General features: G+C 48.3%; 1 protein-coding gene and 2 long non-coding RNA genes across 3 annotated transcripts in view; 1 reads left to right on the forward strand and 2 right to left on the reverse strand.

Annotated features, from left to right (window-relative positions):
* Positions 1-45: 45 nt before the first annotated feature.
* LOC114254721 lies at positions 46-15,110 on the forward strand. The gene is made up of 2 exons (XR_003626047.2): positions 46-126; positions 8,308-15,110. It is a non-coding gene; the product is annotated as an uncharacterized LOC114254721 (long non-coding RNA).
* On the reverse strand, positions 8,315-19,429 carry LOC118647906. Its single transcript, XR_004965051.1, has 2 exons — positions 9,502-19,429; positions 8,315-9,436 (listed from the first exon to the last, which is right to left on the reverse strand). It is a non-coding gene; the product is annotated as an uncharacterized LOC118647906 (long non-coding RNA).
* A 4,666-nt stretch (positions 19,430-24,095) lies between these two features.
* Positions 24,096-27,922, reverse strand: part of LOC118647905 — a 72,915-nt gene continuing 69,088 nt past the window's right edge. The window contains exons 2-3 of the mRNA XM_036293846.1: positions 24,887-25,021; positions 24,096-24,700 (exon numbers count right to left, since the gene is read on the reverse strand). Of these exons, the coding sequence (XP_036149739.1) occupies positions 24,665-24,700; positions 24,887-25,021 (171 nt within the window). The 3' untranslated portion in view covers positions 24,096-24,664. The remainder of the gene's footprint in view (positions 24,701-24,886; positions 25,022-27,922) is intronic.

The following is a 27,922-nucleotide window of genomic DNA, read 5'->3' on the forward strand; positions in this document are numbered from 1 at the left end:
GCGCCGCCGCTGCTGCGAAAATTGTGCTGCGCGACGGATGAATTTCATCAGCCACGATGAGAGACAGAGGCGGCCGGGACACGGGAGCGAACGAGATAGCGGCCAGACAGTCAAGTGGAAGTGTCGGTGAGCTAATTAATTAATTACCGAGACGCGCTTCTGCGGTTGGCCGAAGGGTACAGCTGCGTTTTCTGACCCATTTGCCGCCCGCCCTGCAACAATTCCGGTCCAAAGTTTCTCGCCTGTTTACACCGCGCCGCGCCAAAATTTTCTCCGTTGCGCCGTGGCGCAACCCAACGGCGGACATTCCTCCGGAGATGAATTGTTTCGTAAAATTTTAATTGATAAAAGCGGCGCATTTCAAAAATTCCGTTCTCTTAGAGAAATTAAACGAGATACGAGTGCACGCGCTCTCGCGCGCACACTTGTGCATTCCGGACGTGCGCTCTCCCTCCCTTCAATTTACACGCTACAATTATTTCCCTCGACCGAACCCCTGGCCCTTCGTTTCAGCTCGACCGCGCCGCGCGAGGGCTCGGCGTGCCTTCGAGAATATACGCGCCGGCTACGATTAACCTCCTCCCCGGCCCCCGTCCCCCCCCCCATCCCCGACTAATGCCCTAATCTCCTAATTTCCAGCCGTTCACCGCGCGACCGTGTGCCACCCCTAATTAGCATAATTCAGGGGATGGCGTCGCGATCCCTTGAAACGGAACGGACGGCGCCGCGGTATTCCCGCGGAATTAAAATGGGCCAGCGGAAAAACGCGCGCTTCCTCCGCGTTCCGAGGAGGAGTTTCCTCTCTCGCCTCGCTAAGAACTTTAATGCATGTTCTTTGTTTACAAGACTAGGATGAGGTCGACAGGAAACGGATGAAATGCGCGCGCTGTCGGAAGTTTCCTCCGTTGCCCTTATCATCGATCCACATCGTTAGGAATTTTAATGTTTGCTCTCCGGAGCGGCGAGGGAACATTTTGAAATTCTTAGACGTAAGACCAGGAGGAATTTTTTCCCCGTCACTGTTTTACGTTCAATTATTATGCTCGTCTGTTTAAAAAGAAAAAAAAGGTTGCGTTGATCCACGGAAAAGGTCGATCGTGCAGAGGGTGGGAAAAGGAAATATATCCTTAGGAAATAGATCTCAGATGATGAGAGAGGTGTAGCGAAATCACAGCCGAATTTTTATTGCGTCTGCTCGTCAATCGATGCCGCGACACCTGCTGCAAATTTGATCAATGTAGCCAATTTCGTTTCGATTTTATAACGGCGCACTCATTCCGATTTCGAATCGTTCGCGGCGCTCTGATACATTCGCTTGATTGTTTTAAAACATCCGCGGTTAACCGTTACTCTACCGGCGCATCGATAAATAAAAAAAAGGGAGAACAGAGAGAGAGAGAGAGAGAGAGAGAGAGAGAGAGAGGAGAAAAAAAAAACAAAACACACCATCAATTACGATTTACGGTTTAATTTGTAGCTCCACGTCGATCTCTCGCCCGTGGCGCGTCGTAACTTTCCCGGTGACAGACAAGTCTTTTTTTTTTATAAGCATACCGCGCATATATATCGCTTTTCAAGAGACTGCCCGACGTCGGATTAAGAACGAAAGCTTTAATCTTCCATGGTATTTAGTATTTATCGCGATACTCTATAGAGAAGGAAGGCAAAAGGTTAACATACATCGGTATCTTCGAATTTTGTTTTTCTTTTTTTTTTTTATTTACACGTTTATCTCTGTACGGAGAAAATTTTACATAAAAATTATTGCTCTGAAATTTCCCATGGTCCGCAGCTACTATCGTAGTAATTTTTGATGTAAAATTTTCTCCGTGTATACAAATGCTCATTACATATTTCATCGCCGATATGAACGTCTCGCAAGATCAGCAAAATCTTTCTGAAATCTTTTGCCGATAACCGTTCAATTACAAATATTTGATTTCCCATGCTAACCACGGTCGCGGTAAGTTGATTTTTTTTTAAATACTTGCTTATTAGGAACGAATAAAGAAAGTGAACTTCTCTTACGCTGGAGAGAAAAAAAAGTAAAGTCGGGCACAGCGTGGGATGGGCGAACGTCTTATACGTCGCGGTGACTGTTCGATCGCAGCCTTTTCTAATTTCCCCCGCCAACGCGAAATTGTTCGATTCGGGAACCACGGGGAGAACGTGTCCGGTCGCGGCGGCTAACAAAGGTCCGCCGCACCGCTCGTCCGTGGCGACGGCTTCGGGGGATGTGTTCTCCGTTCTCGCTTCGTTCGTCATACGACTCCTCTCTCTCGCTCTCTCTCTCTCTTTCACTGCCGGCGATATCGCCGTCCGGAAAGCCGAGCTCGCGCGCGTGTACTACGTGCCCGTGGAAAAGTCCCTCGCACACACCGACGCGACGCTCACGACGTCGAGGGGGTTGCGTCCCTGGTGGCGTCATTACGAGGGGCGTCGCGTTTAGAGCGTCGACGTTGGGCGGCAGGCGATCCGTACTACTACGACGACGACGACGACGACTACGACTACTCGGGCGGGCTTGATGGCGCGGTCGCTGCGCGCAACAGTAGTCGGGGGGATGGATAGAAGCGAGAGAGCGGGTAGCCGAGGGAAGAGAGACCGAAAGAGAGCTCGAGCACGCTCGTCTCGCGCCGTGCCACGCCGAACCGCGCACAGTGTCGCGCCACGCCGGCGCCGCGCCGGCGGCGTGGCGAGGGCCCGGCCCGGCGGCGTGGCGGTGGCTTGGCGCGGCACTCGACGCGGGAGGGCGAACCGAGTACGGAGGTGGTAGGTAATCACCCGGCGGCTCGCGTTATAGCGTCGTTACGCCGCAGCGCCGCTATCGTCGTCTCCTACCACCCTCTTGCCTCCTCCACCGCCGCCGCCACTCTTCCCGCTGTGTCCTCTGCCGGTTTCTCGTACCGTTTTCTCCCTTTCCTTTCCTCCCTCCCCCTCTCTCTCTCTCTCTCTTTCTTTCACGATCTCCGTTCATCTCTCGGGCTCGTTCGCTTCTCGGTCCTCTCGCTCCGCGCCTCGCACTCCGTCTCACGTTCTCTTACTACTACTCCGACCTAGCCTTTTCCGCAGCGACGACGAAGACGACGACGACGACGACGACGGCAGCGGTAGCAGCAACAGCAGCAGCAGCAGCAGCAGCAGCAGCTCGAGTCTCGAACCGCGGGCGACGTGGCTGCCTTTCATATACCGGTATATACGGAATACGGTTATCCCCCTATCCCTCCCTCCCTTGGCCGCGTTTCCGCGCCATCCAGCAGCGTCCCATCGTCTCCGACATCCAACGCTCCCGGCACCTTTTCCCACCCTTCCGCGTTCGCCGTACTACTCTCCCGCGCCATGCCGTCGCCTTCGCCACCGTCGAGGCCGAGTTTAATTATTTCATATCGCCGTACACGGATCAACGCCGCCACCGCCACCACCACCGTCGCCGTCGCTGCCAACCGCGCGCGGAATCCGACGTAAGCCGCCGACGACTTCTCGCTCCCCCTTCATCCCTCGGCGCCGCGTCCCTTTGCACGCCTCCGCGGCACCATCGGCGTGACAGGGTGCCGCCTCCTCCTCCTCCTCCTCCTCCTCCTTCGGTTCTCACCCTCTTCTATCTCGGTTCACGCCACTCTTTCCCTTCCGACGGATCGCGTTCGTCTCCGCTCGACCTTTCTCTCTCGACTCCCCTTCTATCCGCGTAACTTTTCCCTTCCTCCCCCTTCTCTTCTGCACTTGCCCCCGCGCCGTTCTCGCTCGGTCCGTCACTTCGCAGTTGCTTTACGAGCCAGTAACTTCCCCGAACGGGGCGACTTCATTACTTCTCATTTCCTCCCGGCGGACGCTTTTCCGCGGCCGCGCGTCCATCCGCTCTTCCTCCGTCCCGTTACATACTGGCTTTTTCCACTTCACCGCGGAAACGCAGGCTATTTTGGCGGACGCGAACTCATTTGCTGCTCGCGTGAGCGAGTGTCGAACGCCAACCTGTTTTCGTTTCGGTATTCGAGAGGATTAAAAATGTTTTCCGCGAAGGGAGCCGGAGAATGAAGGAGAAATGGCAGCGTAACATTTATATAAAAAGGTCAGCCGTAACGAATCATTTTGATTCGCACACGGCGAAAAATAAATTAAAATATATTCCATCTCAAATTTGATTAATGAAAATAAATTTAATAACTTAGGTATCGATGTAATAAAGCATCGATCAAGGGTAGAATCGATACCCATTAAATATTTGCAGCTCCGGGCATGTTGCACGAAAGAAAAATATTATGGACATTCTTACGTGTACCATAAAGAAAGCAAAACGTATAAGTATTAGAATTTTTCTCAAAGTCCAACTTCTCCGGTCTTACGACGGAGCCGAGGACATTAGAAGGGAAAAACAACGAGTTAACACCGCCGCGAAAACTTTTTCGCCAAAAAAAAAGAAAGAAAAAAAATGTTATAGCGACAATCTGAATTTGCATGCCCGTGAAATCCGTGTCGACAGACTACGACGCAATTCGGGGGAAACTTACGAGGAACGTGAGCCGTTGTAAGAGTAAGGTGACACGCCGACGGAACGGTGGTGGTGAACGGGCAGGCAAACACGGACACCCGACTACGACGACGACGGTAGGGGGGCAGTGAAGTCCCGGGGAATTAAAGAGGAGAGATCGATCCCCGGTGTGTGACGTCCGTCGGCGTTGTCCGCGTTTCGTCGCCGCAAAAAAAAAAAAAAAAAATAGAAAGAAAAGAACTTCTTTGACGCGACTCGCGCGACGATAAAAGCCGCGCGGCGCGGATCGACGGCGCGCGCGGGTGCTGTCGCGCGACGATGACAAACTACGGGGAGAGCGGCAGTGGCGGCGGTATCGCTTAACGTTCCGCGGGCGATTAATAAACGTTATTACCGTCGTCGCGCGCCGGCTACGCCGTCCACCTACACCGACGTCGTTGCCGACGTCGCTTTTAAAGTGCGCCGTAAACGCGCCGCACATAAATAACTTCGAGACTCGCTCCGGCCGATTCTTGCGCCCCCCCTTTTTCTTTCATTTTTTTCCCTTCTTTTTTTTTTTTTACAACTAAGCTACTGCGTCCTTAGCTGCGACGCGACGGTTCGCGGTCACACGTCGTTTATCTCGCGTGCGAGAAACAAGGGGACCCCTCGGTGATTGAGGGGGTGTTCTGGTCTAAAGTGCGAAAAAGGTCGCTTATTTTTGGAAATGAAGAAAAACTTTTCTACGCTTACTACATATATTTATCGGTACATTTTTAGTAAATATCTACAGGTTTTGATGTGATTAAATGTTTATTAGTTTTTATATTGCGTAAGCTTACAAATAAAGGCATTTTTCAAGTCAGCTGATTTCTCAGGAACCACTGAAGCTATCAACTTCAGCTTTCGGATATGTATTTATGATATATGAAATAAGCTAAGGATTATTTCGATATTCATACATTAAAATATTTTAAATAAACTACGTTTTTATACAAGTTTAATCGATTTTGTTAATAAATTTATATTTGTTCTTTAAAATCGAGTCATTGTAATAATTTGCTACATTTTTTATTTGCTCTAGTTGACATTTAGCCATACGAAAATTTGTATTTAAATACTTAAAGGCAGAAGAAGAATATGTGCATCGATTCTCTTTAAAAAATTGTCATTTTTAAAAACGAGTAGTTTTTCGTGCGGACTGGAATACTCCTTTAATTAATTACGAACTTCGCTTCGCTTTGTGTTTTTACGTAAAGGAGAAAGGAACATTTGGGTTAAAGTTCGTCTTCTTGAGAACGTCTAGTCTCTAAGAGGTCGCTTCTAAAATTCTACGTCGTATCGCGAAATGACGCGGAGAGCGAATATTTAAATCGTAACGCTACGCTTTTCCACTCCTTCGATAAGGAAGTGGATGCGCGCACACACAAAGAGCTCTCGAGAATAGCTCTGAATATTTAAACAGCGACCGTCCACTCGCGAGCGGCCAAGGACACACTCGAATTTCTCGCACGAGCGCACCCTCGCCTCTCTCTCTCTCTCTCTCTCTCTCTCTCTCTTCCATGCGTGCGTGGCACGCGGGCGAGAGCACGCGCGGTATCGCGCTTGACTCGCGCCTCCGGGCACGCATATTATACACGTGCGAGGAGCGGCAAGAGTCAGGGATGAGGGAGAGAATACGGCAAGCAAGGGCGAGGGCCGATCATGCGGCACGACGTTGGAGGGTGCGAGCGACAAGATCCCGCGACCGAGAACATCGCTCCCCTTCTCGTACGAGAACTTTCGTCCTGTCCCCGAAGAAGGGGATGACGCAGCCGCCACGTCTCGTCGCACAACGCATTTCCACGGGGACGTGAGGGATGGAATTGTTTCCCCCGGCTTTCGACGCGCAATTAACGTACACGTAATTATAATTAATTGTTTTGTAAGTTTCGTTTACAATTTATCGATACACGTGAGCGTACGCACGTAAATTTTTATCACGCGTTTTGGACGCGGCGTCGTAAACCTTATTTACGCCATTCGCAGTTCATATAGTCAGTCACGGGGCGGTCATCGGCGCGGAGATTTATTACGGCGACACGTGCAGCCGCGTCTCTGCCGTGCGAAGTCGTGAAAATATAAATTTCTGCGAGGACGCGTCCGCGTCCGCAGGCCCGTTGACTAATTATCCCAATTACAGGCCGCGAATCGGAGTAATTAGTCGCGCGCGCGCTGCGTGCCGGGGCGATCGATCGCCCAGGCTAATAACGGGGCAACCATTTATCAGTTCATAAATCCTCCCCTGTATATAAACCCGTAGCCCGTGCGCGCCGTATAGAAATTTACTGACTGAGAGTCACTCATATTGTATATAAACGGATGATACTTTTGTTATATATTTAACGCGCGGGGCCACGCGTGCTAAATTATTGCAATCAAAGAGGAAATCTCAACCGTCGTGAGGCGCATTAAAAAGTAACGGACGTCGTCGGATCGTATTTTCGAAATGATGTCACCGTGCGATATAAAAGGCGCGCGCTCTCCTCTTTCCGTGGCGCGCGCCTCTCCATTCACGTGCAAATTCGATATACGGATATAAATTTGTAAGTGCAATTACTCGGCACTTATATGTATATTAAATATCGATATTCGATCCCATTAATGAGGGTCCCCCGCGAATTTATCGGATAGAGAATTAAGATACTCAGTATCACTCGGTGGCGTGGAAATGAAGGGGTATCCATAAATAATATTCTCATCCCTCTCCACTTCTCTCCCCCTTTCGTTTTTTTAAGATGTTGAATCATCAGAACTGTACGTCCACGTACGCGATATAATGCATATAAATATATGATTAAAAGTCCCGGCTTTATTTTCGACAGTTCTGTATGGTTCCTGATAGATTAAAGTTCCGATCATTAAAATAAAACAAAAAATATGTCAGCAAGATGAGAACGCCAGGTTTCTGTCGTGAAAGGTTTTCGCCATAGTCATAGGTTCTTGATTTTGCAAGAGTTCTGGCAATTGTTTTCCTTGTAATCATTTTTATCGCCCGAAAAATCATTTTTTTTTTTTAAATGTCAATCGTCAAGCTATAATTAAGATATCTCGAACCTACGTTTTGGCAACTAATCCCCTCTCGGAAGTCGAGGTAACCCAATTGTCTTCAACTCTCGGCGAGTTCTTCGACGGAGGGACAGTGACGGATTTATACTACTCCTCGGAAGTCGTGTTTACCGTTTTCGACGCTTGACCGAAGTTTTTTGCACCATCGCCGTGAAAACAAGAGCGAGATGCGGCGCGTGCCCCGACAACATCGCGACCTAAGCTTTTTTCCTCCTTTCCCCTTGAAACGAACCGATTTTCGAAATGGCCACGATCCAGCTATCTGCCTCTCCTCACCGTTCCCGTTCTCGCCCGGCAATTCGGTTCCGTCGCAGAGATACGGGCGTAAGGTCGTGCCGTTTTACGTTTCGCGATCGCGCGATCTTTCCACGTCGCGCACGAACGAGCGTCGAACCGAGCTCGTGATCGCTTCGATCTCGCCCGTTGCTTCGTGCCACGTTTCTTGGATGTGTCGCGTCTCTCTCGGTTCGCAGCGTCCGTCGCTTAGCCCGACGGTTCCAGTTTCGCGTTCTCCATTTCGTCGGTTACGAAGATTAATTGGGACGCTCGTGTTTACATCGCGGTTAGTATCTTTTCTCGAAAAGTGGTCCATCCGCACCGGAGGTTGCGAGCCGTTTCCCCTTCTCGTGATTTTACAAATTTTCGGTAAATATTATTCCTCAGTTCCGGGAGACGTGAGATCGGAGTTCTGCGATTTTGCGTACTTTTTATCCTTTATTTTTACGTTTTTTCAGATGGCTGCTGCGTGTAAACGAGAACTAATCAAGAATGAATCTAATCGAGCGGCGGCGGCCAATCGCGTTTCGTAAAATTCGTAAATGCAGTGTCGCGATGATCTAAAACTTGATTGTTCGCTCGTTCGCGTACGACGATACGTGTCGAGTGTCAATGGTAGTGTGTGTGTGTACGATCAAGGGTGAAGGACTACGTGAAGGAAAGGGACACTCGGAAGCGAAGAGGAGCAAAACGACGGCAACGTGTTGGTCGGTGAGTGAGTTACTTGTTATATTACGCTTGTCACTTATCATCCCTAGGTTTCGCAATGACGACAATTTGATCAAGATATAGATAACGTTTACTATTAGAAAAGAAAACCGGGAAAACCTGGAATTTTTTTATCCTCGAAATTCGTGGATTTTCTTGGTAGGATTTTATTGATATTCAGTAAAGTTTTTGCGAAATCTTATTTTATTTTATTTTAATTCGATACATTCAAAGGCGATGCAAGACCGATTTACAATAGACGATCGGTTTGCGTACAAATCATTAACAAATAGGAAATAATATAATGAAAAATATCTTAAGTGCTACGCATTCGGTAACTCTTCCCTGTATTAATATATCTATTTTTTAAGTTTGAGAAACGCAACAGCTACGTTTCCAATTGTTTCATTATAAATCAATAAATTCGGTAAACATGACGCGTTAAGGCAGAGGTAAAAATTTAAATAACGACACGGAGATTCTGTCTCGGAGACGGGAACTCGCGTTCTACCGGGGACTGTTATTGTTTCTGTAATGGCAGGAACAGCGTCCCTGGGGGTCGTAATGCCTCCTCGATGACGAGGCGACGAGCGCAGGTGTGCCGTACGAGCGACGGGATTTGCCCTCCCCCGAGAGAATTCTGCCCCTCCTCCCCCCGCCTCCTTCTTCCACCGTGTGCGCTGAAGGGTCCTCTTTCGCGAGCTTAACGAGATGACACCGTTCCCAAGATCCTCGGAAAATCCCGAGCCGCGCGCGCAAGAACATCGCCAGCGCTCAAATTTATTCATTCCCCTCGCCGACGCCGTCGTCGACGTTGCACGCACAACCGTCCGTAACGAGCTTCGGAGATTTTACCTAACAATAGAGAAGACTGCAGACCTAAGGCACGAAGAGTGAATTTTAGAACGAAAGCGAGAGAGAGAGAGAGAGAGAGAGAGACGTACCTGTATCGGTCGACGAAGGAGATCAAGTAGTCCTAGTTAACAACAGTTTTAATTCGTAACAGCTGAATTTCTTTTTTTAATTTGACCGTTATTATTAATAAAGTACATACATAATGTAGAAATTGATAAGGAACCAAGTTCGCGAATGATGTATCGTCATTCATTCTGTCGCGGGAGGAGGGGGGGAGACAAAAAAAATACTACAAGAAAACGTCAGGTCTTAATTTCGAGAAAGCTCGCGTACGATAAATTATCGAGCTTACAAATTGCATCCGGAAAAAAAAAGAAGACAGTGATCGATATCCCGTGCGAAAGAAAAATTAGCGCGACGGTCGTGCGAAAGTCGAACGGACGACGACGACGACGACGACGAAAGGGTTAAACTGGCTGAGAGGACTGGAGTCTGTGGATGGCGGTAGGGTGACGGTCGGTGCGCGAGTCGGGCGGGTGTGGGGGGAGGGACAGGGTCTTCATGGAGCGACGTTTAACAGCATCGTAACCGGCTGGGATGATTACCTCACCAGCCAACGTAGGACTCTACGACCTACCCTCTGCTCGTCGTCGGCGTCGCGACGCCCGTAAACGGAAGCCCCACGGCAATGCTTCCAACTCTCTCTCTCTCTCTCTCTTCTCCCCCCCTTTTCCGCCCGACTTCCCCGGGCTCCCATCTCAGCTCCCTTCCCTCTCGTCGTCGTGCGATGCATATCCAACCCTTTAACCACCTGCCGGAGAAGCGGCAGCAATCTCGGGCGGCGAATGCGCAGCGCCCCGAAAATGTTAAAGGAGCCGCGGTAACGCTTTCGACTCTCAACCAGAAGAGCCAGCCGAAGAATTCTCTTGCCAAGGCGATCCTTTGAAGTTAGAGCTATCGTTGGACTATGCACGAGGATAGCAGGAACGAGGTAATTTCAGAAATGGGATTCTATACCCGAAAGAATTCTAGCAGATTTTTCCTTTTTTTTTTTTTTTTTTTAAGAATTCTCTTTCTCTCTCTCTCGATTTACAAAAATCTTTGTTCACAGATATTCCGATAGGTTTGTTTGCATTAATATGGAAATCGCAGTTAACAAATTATAAATTTAGGAGAAAGAAAAATGAATTTTCCCTGATGATTCGTATCTTTCGGTATCATCTCTTTGTACGGGCAGAGTTCGCTCGAGCTAGTATTTCGAGCCAACCTTTTTTAAACGCGATGTAAGGGACACCTTTTACACTCGGCCGAATCGATTCGCGCGATACTCTCTTTCGCTTGGCTTCGCTCTCTCCCCGTTCTAGTTTCTTTGGCTTTTCGTCACGACGATTGACAGGCTTTATGGCGGCGGTACGGTCACGCTTAACGACCGAGCCAATCGTAAAAAGCTCCGCCGGCGCTGCGGAGCGTAGATAAGGTCTTCGTCATTGACAACCTTGCGGCGGAAGAAGGACGAGTCCGGCACTCGACGTGAGAACAGGAACGAGGAATTTCGCGATCGCGTACTAATGTACGGAGAACATCGATAATTTATATTTGTACTAAAATAATATTATTTCTTCCGCCGCAACAAGAATTGCTGTGTTTTTTAATAATTTTAAAAATTATATGTTTTTATGCTGTGTATAATATATATTTCCTTGCAAAATTCAGAAGAATGATGCGACTTGCATAGAATACATAGTTATTACAGGTGTTTGAAATCAGGTAAAAGATATTTTAATTCGCTCTCATTTTGATTCTTAAGAACATACCGCGTGAAAATAGATGTCTATTATTTTCATAATTGATTGTAGTATCGAAAATTATAGTGAAATTGTTTATTCATTGGAAGATTTTTACACGAACAATATTACATTTTCGTTAGATTACGTCTGACTACGACAAAACGGTGCACGTGCGTGTTAGAATCAGTTTGCCAAGCGACGCGATTATCACGTTGCAACTGCACCAATGCCGCAAGGATAAACGATTGCTAGATATCGCTTACGAGACACTGTGGAAAGGAAGTTCGTTTATCGACTCGCTTACGCGAGAGCAAAAAATTGCCAAGACAATCGAGTCGGAATCCATATTCGAATCGTTAAGGAAAATAATTATATAAATCAATGAAAAAAAAATTTGATTCACAAGACACAATTCTAATTTAATATCACAACCTTATTTCAACGTATTATAACTTACATCATAAACTCAGTTCTATTTAAGCATTTTTATTTTTTAAATAGAAAATTTTTTTAAGTATGCATATGGCATATTGAGATATTTTATATAGTTAAAAAAATGACGGAAGAAAGTTATAAATCTTTGATATGTCATCGATGCGCAATATTGTTGAACTAGATGCATTTTTAAGTGAAGTTCAGCGTCTTTATTGCGCACTGTAAAATTCTTCTAGACGAAGATAGACCTAGATAGACCTTCGTGACTAACTTCAGGCACTGTTACGTGCCACAACTCGCTAATTGTTAATTTTCATTATGTCCCGTCAGTTGGACGTCACAGCGCGTTCCGCCCCGCGAGAATTAAATTAATGCAATAAATTCGCTGAATTTAGTACGGGCGCGTCGAGCGAGATATTTTTTTAACCATATTTCTCGTAAAACGCGTTCGGAACCGCGTATTGTATTCGCGTGCGTGTGATGCGCAAATGTGTAGAACGACCGTGCGAAGAGTAATTGGGCAATATTGTCGGTAAGTATGATTGTGACCGCGAATAGGGATGGGGTTGAGAACTGTGCGCGCCACGAGGCGAGACAGAGAGAAAGAGAGAGAGGAAGGGAGAAAGAGAAAAAAGTAGAGTGCTAAACAGGGCGAAAGAGATGCAGATAAATGAGGGATATAAAGGTAGGAGAGATATAAAAGACCGTTTACGAGTCATCGAAAATGTCTCAGGGCGAAACTTATCGAAACTATCTTCATTTGATTCTTAATCGTGACTTAAAAATACTTTTTGCATTTAATATTTTTCGTACACATTATTGATTATTTATTAGAAATTTGTTTAACGACATATTGATATTAACTATAGAGTGAAGCTAATGAAACATTTCAAGTAAAATACAGTTTTATCTATATTTAACGTAATGACCTGAATTCAATAAGTTCGAAAGTCAATCATTTTGATATTTTAATAAGATTTTAGACCAATTTTTAGATTTTAATTTATTTTGGATTTTGAGGAAAAAAATGCGCTTTTCGCTCTCTCAATGCAAGGAAAAAAATCAATCGCGTTATATGCATAAAAGAATTAATTCCGTCACTTGAAAATGTCACTAGATTCAATCACGGAGATATTAAGTTTGTTAACGACGTGTTCTCTATAATATTTCGTCTGTCTCTCCCTCTCTCTCTCTCTCTCTCTCTTTCTCTCTCTCTCCCCGCGTTAATAAATCAGAATAATTGAATAGTGCGGATTTTTCGAGATACGAATGCCACAGACCGCTAACGAAAGGCGCGCGCTGCGGAACGGTAGAAAAAAAAAGAACACCTTTCATTCAAGAGGCAGCCTACGAGCGAACGTTGCTCCTCCATTAGCGACAGACGTAACAAAGCGCCTTTTCATGAGGCATCGCCCACGACCAACTCGCATAAACTCGACCGTCTCCCGAGCCTCGCGTGATCATCCCTCTTTCTCGGGGCTTCCGTCAAAAATCCAACGCGCGTTCCAACGCGTGAAGACAAAGGTGGCAACGGGAAAAGCCGCGGGGAGTGACGAGGAACGAGAGCGGGATGTGAAGAAAGGAAAAAAAGTGAGAGGTGGTGGAAAAATCGTGGAAGCGGAAGGAGGAAAAAGAAGAATATGAAGAGGGAGAGAAAGAGCGAGAAAAAAGGGAACGCGCGAGAGAGGGGGAGAGAGAGAGAGAAGTTCGATGTCGAACTCAGCCCTCGACCGAACGGCTCACCATCCCTTTCCCGTTCTCATCTATAGAAGATACCCTTCGACTCTCCGTGCCCTCGTACGTGCTCTCGCCCGCAGACCGTCCCTATACTCTCGCACGTACACGTATTCACCTATACAGGCGCGTGCGGAAAGCCGTAGTCACCCTCCAGCGGCCCGCGGCCCCGCCCGTCGCACCCCCCGTCTCGTCAACCCTCGGCTCGGCCGGCGTGTTCCCGCCCTCTCCGTGTTTCCGCGGCCCGTTCCAACCACCCCGTTCCACGCCGTGTCCCGCAGGGCATGTCCCTATACACCGCCGACATGCAATTGTCCGCTCTATCGCCTCTAGATCCGTCCTCGCGTCGCGCACGCGGCGCCTATAAAAAAAGTGTCTCTCTGATAAGATCCGGTCGCACTCGCGGAATCGCGACGTCGAATTCAAGCGTGTCCGGGCGGCGTCGCGGATTTTACGCGGATTTTTCGCGGGGGCGCCGCGCGGACAGTACTTTCGCCGCCGCCGGAAAATTCTCATCCCCTTTGGTGGCACGCTCCGCGGCACGCCCGGCCGTCTCTGTTATACTGCCGGCAGCGACCCAACCGTCTCCTCCCTCGTTCGCTCCCGCAGCTCTCTCTCTCTCTCTCTCTCTCTCACTCACACACACACACACACTCTCACCCCAAACTCGTCCCCTCGCGCCTCGCCCACGCCCGTCCGTCGCTCGCCCGCCGCGCCGCGCCGCCACCGCCACGCCATCGCCGCGTCGCTGCCGTCCCCTCGAGCCAGCCGAGCTAACCACCTCATCCCAACCACCGCCCGGCCACCCACCCACGCGCGCTACCCCCTACCCTCGACCGCGCCACTCTGCGAGCCGCTCGTTAACCTGCTAGCGCCCCTCTAACCGCTGCTGCAGGGCTGCTGCCGCCGCCACCGCCGTTGCCGCCGTCGCTACCGTGGCTGCTATATTTACATATCAATATTCCATGGCGTGGCAGGGTGGCTGGCTGGCTGGCTGGCTGGCTGGCGGGCTGGTTGACTGGCTGGCTGGCTGGCTGGCTGGCTGGTTGCACGCTCTCCTGATCGTAAAGTAGCGGTGGCGTGCTCCTGCGGATCCTGTCTACCTCCCTGCATCCCCTTCCCCCTTGCTTCTGTCGCTCCCTTCCTCTCCCCGGGGCCCCGAATCTCTCGAGGGATGAAATCCTGAGGAGAGAGAATGAGAGAGAGAGAGAGAGCGTTCAGACAAGAGTATTCCCGTCCAGGAGTTCGGAGACGCCGAGAGTAATGATCCGACTGGCTGCGTGTCTTCGACTGACAGCGTTAAGGGTGGCCGCGAGGGAGAGGGAGTAGGAAATTTCCTCGAGAACTGTCGGCTCCCGAGACGGCAAAAGGGTAAAGGCCGCCGCGACACCCCCATCTGGGCTTCTCCTGAATTCTTTGTGCAGTCACGCGGCAGGATCGCGGACGTCGCGCTGGCTAAAAATATGAATGTCACCGCGTGACAACTCGCATAATGACGACAATGCATCACAAAAAGTCTTGCGCTTTTATATTCGACATTTTATCTCGTTCCATTTTATTCTATTATATTCTATTTTAATGCGCGTCTCTCTCTCTCTCTCTCGCTCTCTCTTTCTAAAATGATATACGCGCGCGGAATGCTTTTTGTTTCGCCCGCGTTTTTGTTTGATTTCCTTAACGCTATCGAGTATACCGCCCGAGTTAGGTAGGTATCGCGTTGTCGAACGCCGCGCGACAAAGCATTAAAAAAAAAAAAAAAACTCCCGCGGATTCCGATTCCGCCGCGGCAATTACGGACTCAATTATATCGGCATACGCATGAAAAAATATCCGCGACAATTTCCCGCCGCGGCGGATGAGTAGTATTACATCGGCGCGGGCGACCGAAACGCGAGGCGCGTCCGATCGTCACCGGGCTAATAATTTCGTTTACCCGGAGGTTCATGAAAAATTATAACTGTTCCATCGCGCGTGCGGATACCTGCGCCGCGTCATGAAGTTTCAATTGTATCGCGTCAAATGTGTGCTCACGTTTCATCGCCAATTTTATCATTTCGCGTCAATTCGTTTATCATCAGGAAATACACTTATACCCGCGCATACACAGCGCGGAGGGGCGAAAACTTTAACTGCGTTATGCATTTGCGCGAAATTGGCAGGGCGTTCGATATTTTACGGTTATTTTCGATCTTAGAAAAAAAAACCGATTACACAAATCGAATCCCATCGGAACGTGAAATTTGTAAAATCAGTTTCGTCGACGTTCGACTACGAGGGGGAGGAAAAGGTGTTGTGCTCTTGTATGATTATTTCCAAAATTTTTATTGTTATTCGCTTGTTGTAATTGCAAAGATGCTACACGGTATCGCTATTATTCCACAGGGATTAGCGCGTATTTGAAATTCATATATCCTGTCATCGAAGAGATTGAGAAAACGGACGATAGTACCTGCCGCCGATTCATTTCCGGGCGATGAGCAGCGTTGAAAATTCAAGCCCGCTTCTTAAAGACGCCAGGCGACGCGACGCAACGCGCCGGGCAGGTGCTAATTTTAACCGTTTCCTTAACCCGCGTATTTATAGGCGGCCGACTCTCTCGCGGGACTCTTTAAAACGTCTCGCCGGTCCATTCGTCGCGCGCGCGGAAAGCGCCCCGGAATAATTTAACGGAGGACTCGGGGCTCTCCGAAACGAGGACGCCTCGTCGTCCTCCCCCTCGTTACGCCCACCCCCTTGTGGATTTTCGCTCGCCTGCTCGCTCACGCGCGCGGAGGATTGACGTATATCCGTAGCATAAGCCCCGAGAGTTATGCGAGGCCGACAACTTCTGACAAACAAACCTTTCCCATCGCCGCCTGTTTGCTTTTCCTCCTTACTTGTGCGCGCGCGCGCATTTCTTTTAGCTCTTATTATATTTTATTATTACCTAAAAAGTTGTTCTAATTAAGAAATATATTAAAGTATAAATGTAATGACAAATATAGGTTAACTGTGTATTTAATTCAGTTGTAGATTGTTTGTATCTATGACCGTTTTATTTTCTAAAGTATATTAATTTCATTATGTAACAATAGCATAACTGTTCCAATTACTGCCGCATATATTTAATATTGCCTCCCTATTTATTGCGCAACGCATTTATATTACTTACATTTATATGGTAATTGTAATTTAACATTAAAATAATCTTGATATATAAAATTTTTACAATTTCTCTTCTAATACTAAGTACAACTAAAAAAAAAAAGCAGCAGGAATTAGGACAGTTATCCTAATTCATTAGATTTTGAAATTTTTTAATTTCATTTTTGTTGTCTTTGTACAGCATATTTTTTTCTCAATTCTCCGCACTCGACGCGATTCTGAGGGAAGTTGGAAAAAATTTTAAATAAATTTAACACGACATGCCATTTTATATAACATTACAATAACTTTCTCTCAAGAGATGATTTTCTCAAAACCCTCCCTGCGTAACAGCGTCTTTTGTTGATTTCATCCCCTTTGTCGATTTTTAGTCGAAAGGAAAGTTCTCAATTAATCGCGCGACCCGCCAATCCGTGTCCGTGAATCGCGATCCGAGGCTTCGACATCACGCGCGGCTTATTCGAGAGAATACCCCCTTCCCCTGGCGCACTTTCCCTTCGGAAGGGAAGTTTCTCGGTGCCATGGGATTCCGGGACGGAGGCGCGTGTGCCCTCGGAGGCTTTCGTGACCAGAACGCCGCGTCGCCTCACCCTACCTTCCGTCTGCATGCCGTCACCGCCACCCCCGTCCGCAAAGCGGCGTGACACCCCCGGAGCCATGCCGCCGAGCTTGCGACGAGAATTTTGCTGAGGAGTTAACTGGATCCCGCGACGCCTACATTAAAGGCGAGACGATGCTCCGGTAAAGCAGGGCGAGGTTCATCTTCTTACACCGAAAGAGAAAAATAGTAACTGTAAATACCACTATAATTTATAGACATTTTGAGACCTAATCATATTTTTACAATTATTCATATTACAGTTAATATAAATCATGGTTTGTTTAAACTATATTAAAAATCTCACAATTATAACGTTGGTCTAGACTTAGATAGTTACCACAAACAGAAGGAGATTTGAATATAGTAAGTTGTGCCGTAAAGCAATATTGTTGAGAACATAACAATCTGTTAAATTTTAGTACGTACTTGCATTTCATCACTGTGATTTTTTAACTGCGTAAAATTAATTAACGATTTTTTAAATAAGATTTGCATTACTATTTATAAGTTATTTTATTCTTAAGTTTTTATCGTTAAAAATGTCGGACGTGACAGCTAGCCTGCGACATTTCATACTCACCTACACCTGAAACCTTACAAATCTTGAAACCTTACGAAGCTTAGTTTTTAATTAACACTTTTTGTAACAATTTTTTCAATGTAATATTAGTTTTACTTTTTAAATAATATTCTGTATAATTTTTAAACATGAAGTATTTGGATTTTCATAAATCCCCTTAAACTCGTGATCTACGAAGAAATTTCGAATTAAACGATCGTACAGCAACATATGTTTTGAATCTTTAAACAAAACTCTGTCGAAACACCTGACGTAAATATAAAATTTCTTTTCGGTATCTCTTTCGTCGTTTTTTTTTTTTTTATACGTATATATTCGCGCGTGAAGATCTGTAATATGATCAGTGTCTATTTAAAAGCGAGCGTATGTTTAAAAATTGAAAATAATCTCCATTCTTTTTTATTTCTTCCGGGTACGAAAGGGAATGCACTCTAACATTTGGCGATGATAATTATGAACTCTATATACGCTTTAGCAATTTCTACACTTGTTCCGCTAAAAATACAGCTCGCGTCTCGGGAGGTTACGTGATGTTTTTAAGGTCGCCACCTAGTCGCGCAAACAACGTTCGCCGCCTGCGGCGAAACGTCGACGTGCATCACGAAGTCGGGCGACCGACGACGCCAGGACAGCCAGGGGTAGGAGGAGGGGGGGAAAACCAAACAGGATTACGGCGACCGGAGGCGGCCGGATGAATCTAGCCGCGGGGCATTAGAATAATCACGGAAGGTGACAGTCAGATGTATTAATCGATACCGCACCGTCGGTCGCCGCGCGGCCGCCGGCTGGCGGCGTCTCATAAAAATTTCACACTACTGAAATGTCGCGTATCGCGTGACGCGCGAAGAATACTCGCACGATTAACTATTGATCCGTTAATAAGGAAACTGCTGAATCATGCGTTGCCTCATCTCCGGACTTTCCCACGCTGTCCCCTTTTCCTTTCTCCATGTAAAAGAACGTTTGCGCAATGTACACCGTTGAAATTAACACTCGGTTTTTTCGAAAAACTTTGAACATTGCAATTCGTTGCAACACTTATCTTCTATATTAGCCATCGAAGAATTTTTTCGTACTTTGTAAAAGTAATGAGAAAATCAAAGTGCATATACTGAGACGTGTTTCGCGATACGTATCGTCGTTTAACAGAAGCTTCTCGATAAAAGGAGGTTGCTTTCAAAGCCCTTAATGCCCGCTAAATTAACGTATCAACGGAAAAAAAAAACGACGATAATGCTGATATTATCGCGGGGGTAAAAACTCGCGCGAAAGATTTATCTCGCGAACGAATAATCGTCGAGAGAAGGAGAGAGAGGGAGGAGGGGGGGAGAGGGTGGCGGCGGATAGCAACACCACCACACTACCAGGTAGATAGCAACACGCGATAGCGAGAGGAGGAGAATTACCGCCTGACTTATTATCCTCTTTCATCGCGCGGCGCGCCCAGGAATTCGCATGCGGCGCGCATTTTTTCGCGCGACGACGTCCCCGCGAGACAATTTTTCGCACGGGGCCCGGGGGGGGGGGTGGCGGCGGCTACGGCGACTCGTCCCGCGTGCATAATGTTCGCGGGAGAGGACGAAATTGTCCCCGGGGCACCGCGCATATATCTCGTTATACCGCCGGATATATCCCTCGAAGCAGAGAGCGCGGGTCCGAAGATCCGCTCTCGGCTCTATCTTCCCCCCCGCTTCTTCACCCCGTCCCCCGATCTCACCCTTCCGCACCAGCGGCGACGGCCCCCCCCCCCCTCCCCTTTCCGAGCGAGCGCTCGTTTTCCTCCGTAAGCGCGGAGCGTTTGCGAGCGGCTGCGGAACGCCGGCAATAAATTTATCCCGGCACGCAATAATATTTGTGCCGGGCGCGGGAATATACCGGTGCCGCCCACACCGACGCGAGGATATTCCCGCGCACACAAACACACGCACATACATACATATGTGCTCGCGCGTGTGTGTGTGCATGGCGCGCCGCGCGATGGAACGAACGCGCGCGATAACGATAACACCGTTCGGGCACACCGCGTGTGTACTCGCCCTCGAAAGCGAGCGCGCAGCACGCGCGCGGTGCATTGTGGCGTGCATCTCATCGTTGCACGCAACGGATATGTACGAGCGTACGTGCCTGTGCGTGTGTGTGTGTGTGCACGTGCCAATAGGGAGAGTTGTTTGGGGATGGCGATTTTTTCTAAAAACTATCGATATTCCCATTTATTTAAATACGCTCGGGGCAGAATCGACGAATATCGTTGAAAGGTATCGGCACCAGGCCGGATACCCATATATAGATATCGCCGGATGGCTGTGGGACTTAATTACGAACAAAAAAAAAAGGAAAAAACTAAAAATAATGCGGTTTGTTTGCCGAGACCGCGTAAAAATTTTATAGTCGCTCGGAAAAGCGCGTAACGGATTATTTCTCGCGCTGCGCGAAGATACGGCTGATGCCTCGCGAAATTCACGAAACTCGGTCCATCGGAGTCTAGTCGTTGACGCGAAGTTATTTTCGAGGATCATCTACTTCCGAGAGAGCGAGAGAGAGAGAGAGAGAGAGAGGAAGAGGGAGGGGCAGGGATTATCGATTGGCAGAGGTAGGTCTTGAATTTTTTACACGGCGATGCGGCACGGACGCGTGTTCGATTTAGGGATACTTAAATTTCATAGAGTACCGATGGTACTCGCGTTCACGGAGGCCTCAATAGTCTTTGGCGGCTTCAACAGCTCGTCGGCGAGCGATTTATCGATTTACGTTTCGCGATGATTGAGCGGCTTTGCTGGCGTTCCTAATCACAAACGCGATGTGTACTGGTGATAGATCTAGGAAAATAACGCAAACATCTGGGAAGTATATCGCGACGTGCACATTACTTACTTTGTTAACAAGAGGTTGACCCATCATTTGTCTTTAATACTGATTTTATTCTTGTTTGGAATAAAACCACACGAGGCTTAAATATAGTTTACGGTGCAATATTACAGCATTTAAGAAAAGGACGATTAAGAGATACCGAAGGAGAAAATCTGTTTTTCAGTCTATGTTTCAAAATTGATCATCGCACACAATTACTCGATGATATCTAAGTCAGGGAAAAACGTAACAGAGGGCAATTTTAAAAAGACAATAGAGTAGCGAATTTTTTCCTCCAATGTTACAAATATAATCAATTGAGAAATGTATTAAATGCCATAACACAACAATTCCATCGATGACTACTCAGGCATCACACGACCTTGTTTTAAGCAAGGATAATCTGCGCCACGGAGAAACGGTAGATTAATGTTTTATTAATTAAAAAAAAAGTATTACCGTTACGCCTCTACCGCGGGGATATCGATGACATAGGCTCTTGGATTCACGCGGAACAAGCCAAACGGACGCTCGCGCTCCCGGGCGCCGCGCGAGCATTTTCATTTCGAGTTTCAGTAGGTCGTCGTTGGTCGACCGCGAGCTAAACCGGGAACAAAAGAGCGGCGGGTAAACTGGTCGAACGTGTGGTCCGGGGCGTGTGCTTGGACGCGCGGGCACGAGACGCGCGTGTTATCGCGCATTAATCGGGTGCGAGAGAACACGGGAAGCCCCGGCGCGGCGCTCTCGCCACCACCGGCCGGGAATCGCGCGCGGCGGGAAGCTCGTAATAAATAATGTAACGCCGCGCGACAAGCCGCCGGCAGGCGGGCTCTTCACGAAAAAGTATCTCGTAATGCCGCGGTAAAATTTTGATTCCGCGTTGCGCAGGGGGGATTTGCATCCGTAACAGCACTTTCGTTTCCGGTGCTCGGTGGTTTTTTTTTTTCTTTTCTCCCTCCCCCCCTCTCCCATTTTTTTTACGACAGCGACCGGTTCCATCTAATCACGACGCAACGGCGCACGTGTTTCTCGCGGATTTTTAATAATTCTCGATCGTGAAAAAGGACTTCACTCACCTTTTTCCCATCTCTCCGTTTTTCCTTACGTCGCGCGTTTACTCGTTGACACCGGCCAGACCTAATCGCACGTGAATTCCTGAACGGCGGCCGAAAGGGTGGCGGGCAAAAGGGAGGAGGGGAGGGACGCTCTCGCGGCGAGATCGAAACGCAGTAAATTTGGCGGACGGCCAAAGGAAACACCCGATCCTGCCCGGACGACCGCATTTCCATCTCCTAGGAGCGGAAAGAGCGCGCGCAAGAATACGAGAAGATTCTCTTCCTCTCTCTATATTTTCTTTTCTTTTTTTTTTTTTTAAGTTCCATCCGCAACTCTTCGCCACGGCAAACCGCAATTCGGATGAATGTTTAAAGCCGCAGCACGGATGTATAAGCGCGCGCGCGCGCGAGCCGTATTTAGGGTACTGCGCGCCTCAATTTTCTATTCCGCGTGGAAATAACGCGCGGTACGAGCCGCGCCATTTTGCAAGCGAATGTGCGCGCTTCACCCGGAGGAACATTTCGGAGAAAAATGACGCTTGTATTAATTATCACGAACAACTGTTTAACATTTTCGAGCGTGCGGCAGATGCAACGCAATCAATCACGCGATAAGTCATCACTTTTCCGTTTTATCGTTCACTTGTTTTACCAATTGAAAAAAAAAAAAAAATAGCAGTTCATACTCGCGCGATGACGACTGCCTGCAGATATAATTGATATTCGTTAATTTTCTCCCTCGACATACGCGAGTTGTGCGCGCCGTTCGTTCCCGGGTTTCGTCGTTCATAAAATTCTAATACCAGGTCCGGCGCACCCGCTGCTGGGTTGAACTCAGGGTGGAAGCGACTCGACTTTTAAGGAACGCGCGCGGTCGGTCGGGGTTGTATATCGGGGTCTCGGGCTTTTCCTCGAGTATACCCATAAATATACGCGCATATGCGCGCACGTGAGGGACCGCCCGACCAAGCCCGCTAACCGCCGCCTGCTTTCACCCTTCGCCCTCGCTCTCGCTCTTTCTCTCTCTCTCTCTCTCTCTCTCTCTCTCTCTGCCGCCCTGCCTCGCCCTTTGCTCCCAACAGCAACCCCCGGCAGCCTGATGAGTCCTTCCTCTTGCTCGAATGCAGGTGGCGAAACGGCAATTAAGCTCGCGAGAGCTACGGACCTCTTGTGTTTCGACTACCCTCCGGCTTCCCTCCCACCTCCTCCCCTCGCGTTTCCCCTCTCTCCTTCACCCTCTCGCGCCACGCCGCGCCACCGTTTCTCAGAGGAAACGAAACTGCCGGAAACGCCAACCGCCGGCACCCCTCCGACCACCGCTTCCTCCTCCTTCTGCTTTCAACCTAGAAAAGTTTCAACGCGTTCAGATCTCCGGTGCACTCGAGCGCACTGATTGGCCGCGGTGCCGCGCTGCGCGAAGGATCGATCTTCTTTCCCCGCTTCCTCGCGTCGAAATTCGCCGCGCACCGATACGCCACTACCGAGGTGCATTAATACACGCGGGGTATCGTTAACGAAGCCATAGGAACTGCGAAAATTAAAGAGAAAGCTGTTTTATATTTTAATTTCAAAGCGCGGGAAACATCGGAACAAAAATTAGGCTGATGATTAAGGAAAGAGAGACTCGGAAGAAATTACTTTTAACGAAGTAAAACCATGCCATTTGTAAATTTTGTTGAATTTGTAGCATCGCTTATCAACTTTGAGATGAGACGTGTGCGAGAATAAGAATATCGACGGTTGACGAGATTAAAACGAGAGTTTTGCGGATTTGACACGTGAAATTGAGCTCGCTGGGTGATGATTATATTTATCGTAGTTCATTATTCACATTCGATGTATAAAAACGAACGATTTTCCAGCAATTTATAACTACAGCTATAAATCCGCATGATCTGGTTACCTTGTCTCGTATCGGAAATTTTTCGCGGCTGTTGCGGGTCACGCAGGAAGCCGCCGACAAAGCGCACGACATCGTGCAGGAGATCTCCATTAGCAGCTTCGATTAAGGGTGGAGGTAGGTAGAGGGTAAGCAGGAAGTAGAGCGGCAGGGAGGATAATTAGCTGTCCGTGCCGCTCGCTTTGCCGCGGCGTCGCGCGCTTCCGGACGCAACGTTAAAGAGTAATAAGGCGAGGGCGTGCTCGCGCTTTGTGAAAGAAAAGAAGAAGAAGAAGAAGAAGAAGAAAAGAAAAAAAAGGCAAGAAAGAAGAGGAGAGGAGACCCGGCGAGCAGGGAGCACGTCAAAGTTCTTCCGCGAAGCGCGGGGGCAAAGAAAGAGAAAAAAAAGAGGAGGAGGAGGGCGCGGGAAGGACGAGAAGAGGACGAGGGCCAAGAAGAAAAAGAACGAGAGGTATCGAAGAGAGAGTTGGAGAAGAGAGGAGGAAGGCTCGAGGTAGTGGAGACGACGAAGCCGAAGCGATAGAAGATAGAAGAGAAGTGATGAGGAGAAAGAGGAAGAGGGAACGAGAGAGGGAGAGGAGAGAGAAAGAGAGAGAGAGAGAGAGAGGGGGGGGGGGTTGGGAAGGGGAGAAGAAAGGCGGCGAGAAGCCAAGGAGGACTCTTCGGGGACCGGAGACGACGGCGGGCAAAAAAAGAGCAAAAGGGAAGCGAGGGAACCCGACTCGAGCTCTCTGCCTTTGCCTTACCTTACCCTGCTCGCCTCGCCTCGCCTCTCCACGTCTTCGTCTTCGTCTTCGTCTTTGCCTCGCTTCGCCTCGCCTCGCCTCGCCTCGCCTCGTCTGTGCCTGCCAGCTCGCCACGAGACGGCAAACACGCCCGAGCTTAAGCTTCGTTCTCATGCCAACGCGGCTGCACGCCTCCACCGTCTTCTTGGTCGTCGTCTTTCTTTTTGCCCTCGCTAACCTGAACCCGGTTCTTCCCTCCGCGGCGGCGGCGGCGGCGTTCTCTTTCTCTCTTTCTCTTTCTGTCTCTCTCGCCGCTTCGGTCTCGTCTTTCGTTGCCACGCTCTCGCAAGAGAGCCATTCCGGTCTCCCGCCGCTCTTCCTCGCCTCATCCGAACGCGCGTGCGAACGTAGCGGAAACGATTCGACGAGAGATCTCGTCTCTCCTCATAATTCTCCCACGTTAAACGTCCGAATAATTAACTATGAATTGAAATTGCATTAGTGTATGAAAATTCAAAGTTTAAGTCTAAAAACTTGGGCAATAGTTTAGTGCGAAAAAAAATCTAAATTGTCTAAATTTATTTATACATTTTGAACAAATATTTTTTTCTTTACCCCAACTCAAGTTTTTCGTCAAATTTTCGTTTCGTTAATTCGTTTTCTTACCAGATCATCAGGAGGTATCCATTGTAATAATATAGTCGTGACGTTGGATGTACATTGGAACACATCTCGTATATACAGTCTGTGTTCCAATATCTCAATATCCTTCACTGCGAGGCGTGCGGTTGAACGGGTGCTCTGCAAAGGATATTATTAGGAATGATAAGTGCAGGGAGGATTCCGGAAATAGATACGCGGATCCATGTGCACGCAGATGGGCTGTCGCTTCTTTTTTTTTCGCGACGTCCGTCGGCGATATGAAGCGCGCGCGCGCGATATTGTAATGAGAGCAATAATCATAATAAGTCGACCGATCACGAACGTAATAATTATTTATACGCGCTCGAATCGGCGACTCTCTGCGGAATGAATTATAGATAAAGAATTGTGGATGCGTCGCGTCATATCCCAAACCGATGAACAAACTTGTAAACATCGCTCGTATCTCGCATTCTCCATTCGAAATACCGACACAATAGCCCTCTGTGGACGTATAGCTTTAAAACATTAAAAAAAAATTTTTGATTTGTCGTCGAAACGTTTCAAACGGCTATTTTTAAGTAATAAATTTTTCATATAATGAACGACAATACAAAGGAGCCAATCTCGAATATGAAATAATACGTAGGCGTTCACATGAGCGCGAATGCATTAAAATCTTTGTGCGGGATGCGAACAGAATTAAAATCGTGCGCACGTGTGCGTATAAAATTAAAGCCGATACACGCGCACATTATACTAAATAGAGGACACATTCGATACACCGCTGGGAGGTGAGTGAGGGGCGGGGTAGGGGGGGGGGAGGGAGAGAATCAAATATCCTCAAGGCGGACGCCACAGGGCGACCGACCGACTCCGCTGTGCACCGCTCGTTCCGCGTATATGGCTCGCCATATCGTTATCAACAATTAACAATTGCGCACGGCGATCGGGGTCGCAATCGCGCATGCACGCACAATCGCGAGCCGCGGATTAATTAATGAGCGGGAGCTTTTGACGTTCGACGCGCACCACACGCCGGGGTATTGTCGGCGGCACGGTAGCGCGGGTTTTGATCCTGAGCTATCGCACGCGCGATAGGCAGGCATGACCTGAACCCGCCGCTGCCGCCGCCGCCGCCGCCGCTGTGCGTCCCGGCGCCGAGCGTCGCGCCTCCCGTCCGCCCGCGTAATCCGCTTCTGGCATCACGAGTTATGTGCCGCACCGCCGACAGCCCTCGGCTTATAAGCCCGCGCGCGAAAACGAGAGGAGCACAGAGAGAGGGAGAGAAAGAGAGATGCCGAAATATCGCTCCCGATAAAATTGCGAGCGTTCGTGTGTCGCATCCGTCACAACTCTCTACATCCTGCGTAACATTATCTTAGAAAGCGGCCTACGCGTCTTGTAATTGGAGCTACATCCGTAATAGCGTAATAGCGGATAGAACGTTTTCATGTTGACGCTTTTAAAAACAGCGTTATATATTTCATTCCGGGGCGACTTGTGCGAGACAACCTCGATGAAACAATTGTAACGATTCGCGTCGCGATCCTTTAATATTTCGGATGTTAAAGTGAGATATCACGCCGTTACGGCGGCGAGGCTTATAAGGGTAAACTGACCTGTCCCTCGGATTACGTATTCCCTCTGGACACGCATATACGTACGTATATCCAGCGATTAGAATTCTCGCAACTGTCGCGCCCGAACCGTCGGAGACAAAAGAAGTGAGATTAGTATGTGATTAATAATTGCAAGGCAAAAGCAGGAAAAAAAAACGACGAGATAAAACGCTTAAAGTTGTATTTTTCTCCGAGAAAATCAATTGCAATTCATAATATATCAAAGTGATAATATTTTGCAGGCGTCATTTTTTAATTTGTTGTATTATTTGCTGCAGTTTCTAATCGCAGTTGCAATTATTTTAACTATAATTAAACTTTTAATATTAAAAATCTAAGGTTGAACAGATACCTTAAAACGGAAGATCACTTTTGGAAAGTCATCGGTTTTTACTTTTAAACTTTTTAACACGGATAAAGTTGCACGTATCGTAAACTGCCAAACGCAGTACCAGCGATTTTTCCTTCAGCCTTTCAAAGGTTTTCACGCGGAAAGGCTTACTTAAACGCTCTACATACGTGTGGAAAATAAATAAACACGTGTTAAGCGATAGGAGGAGCAACCCGTGGATCACTCGAAAACAGAAGAAACGCATCATCGCGATATAATTAAGTGCCACGTCGGCGTTCCAGAAAGTTACAACAGGACGCGTGTAACTGCAGAAGCAAGTCATAAAATTATATATCTCTCGTTACGGACGAGCGAGCGTATAAAGAAGAGCGCGCGCCCGCGCGCGACACGCGAATAACGATCGAGTCGAACGATACGCGTTGCGTTGCACGCGCGATTAATCCGGCACCGTCCCAATTGCGCTGAGAGCATCGACGCCGGCGGTATCCGCCGACGGCCGGCCCGACCGATCCAGAAATGCACCGGCGGCGTTGCACTATTATTACCACCGCACCCGGATAACCGGCTCCGCACGCTCGATCGTTACCTGAAACTTGGGATTAACACCTGGATCATTCACGCGCGCGACGTACCGGCAGTCTCGATTGCAACGCGTCGGCGACGTTGCGTGCGTTCCCGATTGAAGCTGTGACTGACGCCTGTCGTTAAACGGAGCCCTCCTCTCCTCCCCCCTCCTCTCTTCCGTCTCCCTCGGATGCAATTACGCGCGATAAGCCGCGCGGCGGGCCGGTAACCGCGTTTCTCAAGCAGGCGAATGAAAACGGTTATAAAAGCGATCCCCAATTATAAGCGAGGTCCCCGCCGTCGCGAGCGTGTCTCTTGCCAGGATTTCTTTTCTCGACGCCTCGAGAGAGAGATGTATTCTGAGACTCTGAGGTCTCAAGGTAGGAAGAGGAACCCGGCCTCCATCGCCAAAAATCCGATTTCCAACGGAATAATCCCCCTCGCTTGAATTTATACGGAATTGTGACACCCGATATCGCGGCTGCGGCCGCGCGGCGGAGAAATTTCGAAGATTACGAATTA

This window comes from Monomorium pharaonis, chromosome 11 (genome assembly GCF_013373865.1).
Source record: "Monomorium pharaonis isolate MP-MQ-018 chromosome 11, ASM1337386v2, whole genome shotgun sequence".
Classification (NCBI taxonomy): Eukaryota; Metazoa; Arthropoda; class Insecta; order Hymenoptera; family Formicidae; genus Monomorium; species Monomorium pharaonis.